Raw genomic sequence first — 12,208 nt, forward strand, 5'->3', positions numbered from 1 at the left:
AATTTGTGTCACACATTAAATTGATTCATTCATTTTGTCGTCATAATTAAGAGAAAATGTGAATGTTTTAAACAGTTACAGAAATATATTCTGCCTCTAGATGGAATAATTTAACAAATATACATGTATATGCTTGTACAAGTATATGCTTATATTGCTGAAATTTTTTCTACAAAGTATATAATACTTATTGTAATCTCAGGGTGCCATTGTACAAAACTAACCTTAGTGCTACGACTGTCGCAACTCTATGTTAAGGTATGGGATTTACGATCACCTTAGCACTCTGATCGCTTTGTATAACGGATACTAAAGGCTATCTGCTCCTCAGATACGGTATATTACTTACACGGTATATTACTTACACTATATTATTTCAGTTTCTTTCAGCTTTCGATGAGCGAGAAGTACCGCATCCCTAAAGATGCGATGGGATTTGTGGGTGGTTCGTTAGCTCGTCACGTAGAAGACCCGGGTTCGGTTCGGTTTAAGAGTACACAACTTTACTAATGGATAGATGGTGTCGTGATGAACCATATTCAGTCATCCATATCTTTGAGGGGATATTTATTAAATAACTGCACAGCTCTGAGTTGCGTGTATTAATGTTAAGAAATTAACGTTACTTAATGATCATGAATGATACTCTACTAAAGTTGATGTTCACAATGTACTCTGGCAATATGGCGTCACAGGGAACATAAACCTTTATTTACACACACATGACATCAAAATTGTAACGTAAGCCTGTGAACGTCTTACTGTAAACACTTTCATAAAATTCATGATGTCAAATACTTTAGGTCATGAATAAGCAAACTTTTGGGATGGATCACCAAATCAATCTACATACATATCTCGAATTGTCTGAAAAGCAATTTTTCAGTTTTCTTAGGATGGTGACAATTCTAAATTACATGGGATTCAAACGATGTAAGGAAACTAACTCTTACAGTCTTTATGCAAATGTTAAATTTATTACCGCTTCACGAAATCACATGAACAGAACTGTGGGATACATATACACTGTCCAAGCCCTTGGGGACAACGCGTGAGAGAGAGTGAGAGAGAGAGACAGTGAGAGATAGAGAGAGACAGTGAGAGGGAGGATGAGAGAGAGTGAGAGAGAGAGCGTGAGAGAGACAGTGAGAGAGAGAAAGAGTGAGAGTGAGAGGGTGAGGGTGAGAGACAGTGAGAGAGAGTGAGCCTAAGAGTGAGAGAGAGAGATAGTGAGAGAGAGAGAGCGTGAGAGAGAGAGGTGAGAGAGAGACAGTGAGAGAGAGACAGTGAGAGAGAACGAAAGAGTGAGCGAGAGAGTGAGAGAGAGTGAGCCTAAGAGTGAGAGAGGGGTGAGAGAGAAAGAAAGAGTGAGAGAGAGAGCCTAAGAGTGAGAGAGGGGTGAAAGAGAGCGTGAGAGAGAGTGAGAGTGAGAGCTTGAGAAAGAGAGAGAGGGTGAGAGAGAGAGAGAGAGAGAGTGAGCGAGAGAGGGAGAGAGAAAGAGGGAGAGAGAGACAGTGAGAGAGAGGGTGAGGGTGGTCAGGTAGTTAAAACAGTTTAAATGTTCAAGAAGTATTCTTCATCTCATGCGATTACTGTCCCCACACAGGTGTGGTCATCAATCAGCCCGGGGGCTCCGTGCTCGGCAACACCATCAGGTACAGGAGGACTCCCGCCCTCATCATCTGCCAGCACTGCAGCGCCACGGTTACCACCTCCGTCGACGACGAGACCAGTACTCTGCAGTGGATCGCGTGTTTCTTCATGTGTATATTTGGGTAAGATAACAGTGTACAAGTGTACATATTCCTCACTGAAAGCTCAGATCTCAGGTTGGAATAGGCCTTCAGCAACCCATGCTTGTACTTGCGTAAGAGACAACTATGCATGTTGTATGAGGCGTCGTAACGGGATCGGGTGGTCAGACTCGCTGACTTGGTTGATGCTTGTCATCGTATCCAAACAACTCACAGCGGCGTTAAACTTACACATAAATTCCACCATGGATTTGGAAAATTGTCGTTTGTGATTGGTCATTAACAGGTTTCAAGCATTATAACTACTTTTGATTGAAGCGGCTTATTTCCAGCATTAATTAACGCGGAGGTTAATATTTCGTTGGCCGTAACTCTTGACCCGAGAGGATCTGTGTTGGAATTGATCTTCAGCTACCCATGCCTTTCGTAAGAGATGATCAACGAGAAACAAACAAACTTACTGATTATTTTGTTTAAAGTCCAAACGGTCTTAAACATGCATATAATGATAATTATGCATTTTTTTGTTTTCAGGTGCGCGCTGTTTGGCTGCTTAATACCGTTCTGTATAAGCGACTTGAAGGACGCAAAGCACTCGTGTCCCAATTGCAAGCAGCTCGTTGGAAAGTTTTCTCAAATAGGTTGAAATAGTTTGAGATAATACTCGAGAAAGGGACCGTCACTGCTGGTTTGGTAAATGAGACAAAACATATTTGCCATGTTACACAATAATCTGAACAGTGTCTTGGTGTCATGCTTGAACAGTCTCCAGGGAACCTAAAGATTGACCTCAGACTTGTGCATCATGAACCTATTTCAGGTCACATGGCTTCTTCATCTGTCCATATATTGCTTGCGAGAGGCCTGTGTATATTTTTAACAAGTAGGATGTATCTGATAGAGAGGAAAATACTTTCACCGGAAGAGTGTCACAATGATGTTTTTTATTCATTAGAGTCGCTTCTTTTGCTTTGTGTATATACATATATTTTGCATGTTGAATTTCTCAATCAATATAAGTAACTATATGTAAGCCATTTGGGATATCAGGGTAGGATAGGTCCCAACCACGATGTTTGTCGTCAGAAGTGACAACATGAATCGGGTGGTCAGGCTGGGTGACTTGGTTGATTGCATACAACAGTCAGGCTGGGTGACTTGGTTGATTGCATACAACAGTCAGGCTGGGTTACTTGGTTGATTGCATACAACAGTCAGGCTGGGTGACTTGATTGAATGCATACAACAGTCAGGGTGTCACATGAGTCGGAACTGTCGGAGATAAAACCTGGAAATCTTACTGTCACTATTTGGTTTTTCATACGCCACCTCCTGGAAGACCTACCGTAGCCAAAGTAAAAAATTGCAAGTTGAATGATGTATTCCTTAAATGCGTCAAACCTTATTACCTTGTTTAATTGTTTTAGATGGCCACAACGCTACACTTATGTTTGACTGAGAATGAATGAATGAAGAATGAATGAATGAATGAATGATATAGCTCCAGTTGGTTCGTTGTTTTCCTGTGTTGTGTTTGTACATACCATACTTATTTAGATGACACTGTACGTATGTTTAAAAAGAAACTAAATTTGTGTTATTCATTCAGACGCTTGTAAATTTCAGTTGCAATAAACAATAATGAATATGTATGTTTTTATCATCATTTACACATGTTCAAACGAAACCGTCACTCTATCTAGATATATATCCTGTAGTTTTCGCGCTTTATTTGTTAACAACTAGTACATAAGAAGCTAGATGAAAACAAATATGTTTGAACATTTTCTGTCTGTAAAACAGGCCATACACTGTGAGTGAGTTAATATTGTTTTACGTAACTGTCCGCTATATTCCAGCTATTTAACATCGACATGTAAATATGTAAATAAACTCACGCGAGCATGTGCCAGGTCACGTGGACCGCTTCAGTCAGTCAGATCACACCATAGTGACCACCTGATTGAGTGGAAAGAGGAAGGTCGGTGGTTCGATCCCCGGGCGCGTGATACCAAAGGACGTTAAACAATGATACTTGTTGTTGCCCTGCCTGTCGCTCAGCATTGAGGAGCTAAAACAAGGACTTGTCGGTTCGGAGTCAGAATTAAACATATTTTCACAGAGATGTGAAATACCTTCGGCCTATAAGGCCCATGAAACACACCTTTACCATAATAACACAGTACTAGCAACGTGCTAAAGTACCAATAAGTGGTAAAACTATTGATTTAAAATATACATTCAGATATAAACATACCACAGTTTAGTTCAAATAAGTGTATTGATAGTCTAAGGACCAATGACAGTTCAGCAACTCACGCTTGCCGTAAAAGGCGACAATGCATGTCTTAAGAGGCGACTAACGGGACAGGTGGTCAGGCTCGCTGACTTGGTTGATGAATGTCATTGTATCCCAATTGCGTGGATCGATGCTCATGATATTAATCACTGGACTGTCTTGTCCAGACTTGATTATTTACAGACCGCCGTTATATAGCTGGAATATTGCTGAGTGCGACGTAAAACAACAAACCAACCAATGACAGAGATGACATTTCCAACATTTCTGTTTCAATAATATTGTAATAGACGTGAATTGCTTCAAAATGTCTGTTTAGGAATACAAACTCTGAGTAACTGCTCACTAACATTCATGTTATATTGTTGATATTCTACAAATCAAATATGTTATTGGATTGTGTGATGTGGATGCACACACACAGAAGAAACAAATGTAGTATGATCAGATAATTACTGACAAAAAGAGGTATCGATTGATTGTAGTGATGGATGAGACAAAAATGACAATGTGTTTGAGATGATTTGATCAATAATTGGTCATTCACCCACGATTGGTCAAACATTCGTTATTACGACAGGGCACCGTCCGAATCAATCTCAAAATGACGTCTTGCAGCGCCTGACCCAGTTTCCGATCATGTCACCGACGTACTTTATGGGGGAAGTCGGTACTCATGGCTGGCACTTGCATTCTGGAAACGTTTTCTTTCTGCTCGATGCAGTCTGTTGTCTCGTTAGTACTGTCCAGTGACCCTTCCAAGGACACCCTCCCCATTATAGACCCAACCATGACGTTCCTTAAGACGCCACCAGACACGTCCACGCCTGTGCAGAAAGTCCGAAGTGAATCATCTGAAAACATTACACGAGACCATAGGCAATTCCCCCAGTTTCTACGTTCTAAACACCATTGGCGACTAAATGGAATGAGTCGATTTGTTAACGATGGTACAACACGTGGTCGCCGAGCTGCATGCAGTGAGTGAGTGAGTGAGTGAGTTTGGTTTTACGCCGCTTTTAGCAATATTCCAGCAATATCACGGCGGGGGACACCAGAAATGGGCTTCACACATTGTACCCATTCGAACCCGGGTCTTCGGCGTGACGAGCGAACGCTCTAACCACTAGGCTACCCGAGCGCCCCGAGTTGCATGCAGACGATTTCTAATCGTGAATAGCACTCTAAACATTGTAGGGGTCATGTGGGTGTATATTTCATTTCTTACCCCAATCGGGGGCACAGTTGTCTGAGGCGGCGCGATTCGATGTGCAGAGTTGCGTCCCTTGGGCACGCGAGAAACCTATGACGGTGGGTTCGAATCCCGGTTCGCCCCGATTATGTTTCTAGGTTTGTCAGCACCATACCCGTGCTCGTGGGTTTCACCGAAGTGGTAAACGTCTGAGACCTGCATCACTTCGGACTTTCCTCCCACATTAAGGTGACACGCCGTGATATAACTGGAATACTGTTAAAAGCTCACTCACTCACTCACTCACTCACACCCCAGACTTCATAAAACCCACTTTCACTTGTATTTACCCCATATCACCCAACCATGGGTTTTTGTGTACAAAGTATTGCAGAAATGTTTGATGATTAGTTCGACATAATTAAACTTATCAAACTTCCTTCACTTTTCAGCTTCATCACAAAAGTCAAATGTATACTTTCTTTTGCCCATCAGTGACTTCTACTACATATATTTGTTGCAAAGTCTTGATATTGAACATGTTGATGTATCTGGAGAATACCCATCTGACAGTATCAAAAGTAGGTCATGGTTACCTACTTTCTGGAGGTTGATTTTTCTGTTTTGGGTATCTGCTACAAATACGACTTGTAGGTCTATATTTTTACAATATTTCATGTGAAGATGCCGAGCCCCGTGGTCGGGATTAAACTCCTTACCGCTTGGTCCGCTGGCAAAGAAGAAGTGCAGGAGATATAACCAACGTTTAATTATCGATATTTTTCACCGCTGAATTGTAAGACGATTGCATGTTAGTGTTGAAGTGTGATGCGGTCATGATTAGATTTCACAGTCTATATTTTAGGTTCATTATGCTATACGACTTAGGAACGACATAGGAACAATATATACTTGTCAGGTGAATTTGAGGCATGTCAAAATGGGCTTGGGACGGGGGCTGGTTTGTTTTTGCCGTGCATCGCAAACACCTTTCTAGTTGTAGGGAACGTTTCACTTGGGACAGATAACATATTTCCGAGGTGTACGGCAGTAGAAAAGAGTTCCACGCGCATATAGGGGGGATGCAATGCTGAAGGTCGGGGCCACGTTTCACAAAGTAGCCCCAGCACTACAGTTATCATAAGTCAACTTCATTAACATGGTCGGTGAAACAAGGCGATTGTACCCATCGTATCAACTTTTATCTCTCGATTCCAGCCCATGCACATATGCAACTGTTTATGGGGACAAACGTACTAAATTTAATTTAAACTGAATCCGTTAGCGTGTGGTTTTAAATGAAAACGTCGGAGGTATTAAATGACGATAACCTGTCTCTAAATTGTAAACGAAGTACGTTTATCTCTATACTACTATGACGAATTTACGAACGATTTTATAAGGAACTCTCTCATTGTGTAGCCTCGATGTGTGATGCGGTCACTGCCTTCTACGACAGTTATGAAAAGAGGTTTAGGATTTTGTCCACAAGCTAAATGAAACAAAGTACATATCAAAGCAAAAGAAGTAACATTAAATGTGTTTAATTCAAGATTTATAAATGGGCGTTAAGTGATTTTCCATCAATTTTCGGAACATACACCATCAATTAAGCCATACGCCTCCATCACATATTTGGTTTCCGCCTGATCGGCCTGCATTGTGATGCTAGCATTATCGTTGTGACGCTAGTATTATCAGTGTGACGCTGGTATTATCATTGTGACGCTGGTATTATCATTGTGAAGCTAGTATTATCATTGTGACGCTGGTATTATCACCGTGATGCTTGTATTATCATTGTGACGCTGGTATTATCATTGTGACGCAAGTATTATCATTGTGACGCTGGTATTATCATTGTGCCGCTTGTATTATCATTGTGACACTAGTATTGTCATTGTGACGCTAGTATTTTCATTGATACGCTAGTATTATCAGTGTGACGCTGGTATTATCATTTTGAAGCTAGTATTATCATTGTGACGCTGGTATTATCATTGTGACGCTAGTATTATCATTGCAACTCTGGTATTATCATTGTGACGCTAGTATTATCATTGTGACGCTTGTGTTATCATTGTGTATCTGCTACAAATACGACTTGTAGGTCTATATTTTTACAATATTTCATGTGAAGATGCCGAGCCCCGTGGTCGGGATTAAACTCCTTACCGCTTGGTCCGCTGGCAAAGAAGAAGTGCAGGAGATATAACCAACGTTTAATTATCGATATTTTTCACCGCTGAATTGTAAGACGATTGCATGTTAGTGTTGAAGTGTGATGCGGTCATGATTAGATTTCACAGTCTATATTTTAGGTTCATTATGCTATACGACTTAGGAACGACATAGGAACAATATATACTTGTCAGGTGAATTTGAGGCATGTCAAAATGGGCTTGGGACGGGGGCTGGTTTGTTTTTGCCGTGCATCGCAAACACCTTTCTAGTTGTAGGGAACGTTTCACTTGGGACAGATAACATATTTCCGAGGTGTACGGCAGTAGAAAAGAGTTCCACGCGCATATAGGGGGGATGCAATGCTGAAGGTCGGGGCCACGTTTCACAAAGTAGCCCCAGCACTACAGTTATCATAAGTCAACTTCATTAACATGGTCGGTGAAACAAGGCGATTGTACCCATCGTATCAACTTTTATCTCTCGATTCCAGCCCATGCACATATGCAACTGTTTATGGGGACAAACGTACTAAATTTAATTTAAACTGAATCCGTTAGCGTGTGGTTTTAAATGAAAACGTCGGAGGTATTAAATGACGATAACCTGTCTCTAAATTGTAAACGAAGTACGTTTATCTCTATACTACTATGACGAATTTACGAACGATTTTATAAGGAACTCTCTCATTGTGTAGCCTCGATGTGTGATGCGGTCACTGCCTTCTACGACAGTTATGAAAAGAGGTTTAGGATTTTGTCCACAAGCTAAATGAAACAAAGTACATATCAAAGCAAAAGAAGTAACATTAAATGTGTTTAATTCAAGATTTATAAATGGGCGTTAAGTGATTTTCCATCAATTTTCGGAACATACACCATCAATTAAGCCATACGCCTCCATCACATATTTGGTTTCCGCCTGATCGGCCTGCATTGTGATGCTAGCATTATCGTTGTGACGCTAGTATTATCAGTGTGACGCTGGTATTATCATTGTGACGCTGGTATTATCATTGTGAAGCTAGTATTATCATTGTGACGCTGGTATTATCACCGTGATGCTTGTATTATCATTGTGACGCTGGTATTATCATTGTGACGCAAGTATTATCATTGTGACGCTGGTATTATCATTGTGCCGCTTGTATTATCATTGTGACACTAGTATTGTCATTGTGACGCTAGTATTTTCATTGATACGCTAGTATTATCAGTGTGACGCTGGTATTATCATTTTGAAGCTAGTATTATCATTGTGACGCTGGTATTATCATTGTGACGCTAGTATTATCATTGCAACTCTGGTATTATCATTGTGACGCTAGTATTATCATTGTGACGCTTGTGTTATCATTGTGACGCTAGTATTATCATTGACGACTCTTGTATTATCATTGTGACGCTTGTATTATTATTTCCTCCCACATTAAGCTGACACGCCGCGATATAACTGGAATACTGTTAAAAGCAGCGTTAAACCCAACTCACTCACACTCAGGCTAGTATTATCATTGTGACGCTAGTATTATCATTTGTGACGCTAGTATTATCATTGTGACGCTAGTATTATCATTTGCGACGCTAGTATTATCATTGTGACGCTAGTATTATCATTGTGATTTCGCAACATACAAAAGTAATGACACCATACCATTGTGACTGTAAACATAACGTCAAAGTGCGCAACACTTCCCGCCAAATGCATTATTTCGCAGGACGTATCTGGTTTAATTTGATGATACATCAAAATAAAATATTTTAAGAGTGTTTTCATAAACATGTCTTCGCTTATGTTTGATGAAATCAACGTTTAAAAAGTGCTACCGCCTGCTGTCTGTTAAGTAGTGCGATTCATTGATACTTTCATACGCCGAATCAGAAACAAAAACTAACTTAATATACTACCCCTGATTGCAGTTGACTGACCAATCAGAATCGAGTATCTAGTACAGTCATGGTAGAATATATTGTTGAAAGGGTGGTAATCCCTAATCACCTCATCAATCCACCCTCGTGGGTGATAATGCAGAACGATTTTCAGAACAAGGGAAAAGTTAGCAAAGCTCACATACCCCGGCCTGCAGCTCTCCATAGCAACCAAATACATATATTGAAAACAAATATGTTCCTAGTTTGTGACAGCATTCGGTATGAATGCGTAATGATGGGCACACTGAATGGAAGGTATGGAATTCACAAATTGAGAGCATTTGACTGTTTATATGTACGTACATGGCAGATGCAGTCAACACTTTTTCATAGTTATGTCAAAGATCTTGGATTTGGGGGTTTGCAAGTGTTATAAACCAATTTCAATTTCTGCTTGGGAATTAAGTGTGTGTGTCAAAATGTTTCTTGCCAAATACAAAATGATGTTTTAGTTCTGCTCTTGATATGTGTAAGTTTCAGAAATCCTTAATAGCAAACAACACCTTACTAGAAATAGGCTGATATATGTATAAAGTTAAACTGTAAAAAATACTTGAACTTTTTTAAGTTATGTTTTAGAAATTACGCTTATAGCCAAAATGAGTCACGTTTCCATGGCAACTGAAGCAAATAAAAACATCAAATATATCCTATATCAAAAGGCATCACTCCTGTACTTGACTGATCCGTGTACCAAGTTTGGTTAAAATATATTAAACGTTTTTCAAGTTCTTCTCCGGAAATGAACCTTACCCAACAAAATGAGAAAACGAAAAAATATAAACATCAAATATACCTAATAGGAAAGGCCCCACTCTTGTATTTGACTGATCCGTTTACTAAGTTTTGGTTAAAACATATTCAATGGTTTTCGAGTTCTGCTCAAGAAACGAAAGTGTGACTGGCGGACAGACAGACGGACGGGCGGCCAAACCTTTATAACCTCCGACAAAATTTCTTCGATCTCCTGCACCTGCGATATTTGACTGCACAAAACACAAAACTCCGGTTATCTTCACAGAAAATAAGCAAACGAAAATTTATTTTAACAGAACATGAAAAAGAATAGGCTTACAAAAAATTGTGAAAAAATATATATAAAATCTGTTCAAAAGTTACACGGAAAATTATCTTTTGCGTGAAATTAATGTTCAATAAAACAAATAAGGCAAATCAGGTTATATTGTGTAATTTAACCATGCCATTGTGTCGGTCCCTTTTATCTTACTCGTGGTGTATCATCCTAGTTTCACCACGTGCTTGTCTGCTGCGTCGAAACATGACACTGATTGACCGATTTAAGCCACACACTTCATTTCTTGGAAATAGGGATCTTTCAAATGTATTAATGTCAACAATTTTGCACATGATGAACAAAGTAAGATCGGTGACAAATTAATATTTATTAGAGCTGAAAATATTCTCATTTAACATAGGCAAAGTAGACAATTTATTGATAACAATTTCTTTAATTAAGGTAAAGGCGACGTTTAGGTATAGAACCGTATACCGTTGTCAAGCATCCTTACTGCAGCATCGCACACTGTCCTCATTTTGTGTAGAACTGTTCTTCATCGCAGAGAATATGCCGAGCCCCCTGGTCGGGATCGAACTCCTGACCGCTTGGTCCGCAGGCAAGAAGCGCTATCACGCCCCCAAGTAGCAAGGAAGAGGAAGAAGTGTAGGAGATATAACCAACGTTTAATTATCGATATTTTTCACCGCTGAATTGTAAGACGATTGCATGTTAGTGTTGAAGTGTGATGCGGTCATGATTAGATTTCACAGTTTATAATTTAGGATCATTATTCAACGTTGACTAAGACCCCGAAGGGCGTTGGAACATGGGCCGGTTCATGATAAGGGTCATTATTCAACTGTTTGGGTTCATTTTTCAACGTTGAAAACAGAACCGGTTCATTTCTCATGGCGGGTAGAAATTCAACGTTACACCGGCGATCGAGTCAGAATTTACCATCTGGGACCTGGAAAAATTACTGAGATAATGTTGTTATTATCAAAACAATAGTTTAACATAATCGACAATCAGTGTCTTTCAGCGGCGAAGCTGGGGCCATTCACAAGTGTAGGCAACTTTGGAGATATAAATTGCTTAATTTAGAGCGGACACTAGCGGGATCAGTTTCCAGGTAGGTCCAGGCTTGTTGACCTCTGCGGCCGGGATCATTCTCGAATTCAACGGTTTGTCCTGTGTTCGCTGGGTATTCTGTTACTGTTACACGCTGTAACTTATTTAACTTCAAAATGGCTTAGAGGGAGTATGGTGTACATGCTGTAAATATTGGAATGTGACGACTTCCAAATTTAAACTTTAAATTTACCCAGAAATCTATTCGTGAAAGTATTCAGCGTGAAAGCAACAAACCACAAAGAAATGGCATACTACTTACAATTGTATCATAAAATGAACTATGTTTACAATCAATACAAATTACTGCAAAGTTATTACAATGGCAGTTCACAGTATAGTGCCAGTACAAAATGCATTAGTAATACAAGGACAAGGACAGAATGAAATATGAGAGCAGTGGTAATAATATTCACTTGGCAGCAACAGTGGTCAAGCTTCTAATATAGACCTAGACGGGATATCCAGGCTGAAAACAACGCTCTTCACACAAAAGCTGGCCATGATGTAATGTGAGATGATATAGTCATGCGATAGCCTCACTTACATAGTCTAAATATATCCCAGAGTCTTCTAAACAGCGTTGGACTAGTCTAGTAGTACTAGAACATTCCAGAAGAGTGACCCCGCACGCATCTCAGTATAGTCACTTCCACACCACTGCTTACATTAGATAGTACTACATTCCTGACAACCAATCAT

General features: G+C 39.9%; 1 protein-coding gene across 1 annotated transcript in view; it reads left to right on the plus strand.

The window, feature by feature from the left end:
- The window catches only part of LOC124145842, a 59,710-nt gene extending 56,308 nt beyond the window's left edge, over window positions 1-3,402 (plus strand). The window contains exons 6-7 of the mRNA XM_046515800.2: window positions 1,607-1,775; window positions 2,289-3,402. Coding sequence (XP_046371756.2) covers window positions 1,607-1,775; window positions 2,289-2,400 — 281 coding nt within the window. The 3' untranslated portion in view covers window positions 2,401-3,402. The remainder of the gene's footprint in view (window positions 1-1,606; window positions 1,776-2,288) is intronic.
- The last annotated feature ends 8,806 nt before the right edge of the window (window positions 3,403-12,208 follow it).

The sequence above is a fragment of the Haliotis rufescens genome, unplaced genomic scaffold (assembly GCF_023055435.1).
Source record: "Haliotis rufescens isolate VD_foot unplaced genomic scaffold, xgHalRufe1.0.p SCAF_6, whole genome shotgun sequence".
NCBI classification, from domain to species: Eukaryota; Metazoa; Mollusca; class Gastropoda; order Lepetellida; family Haliotidae; genus Haliotis; species Haliotis rufescens.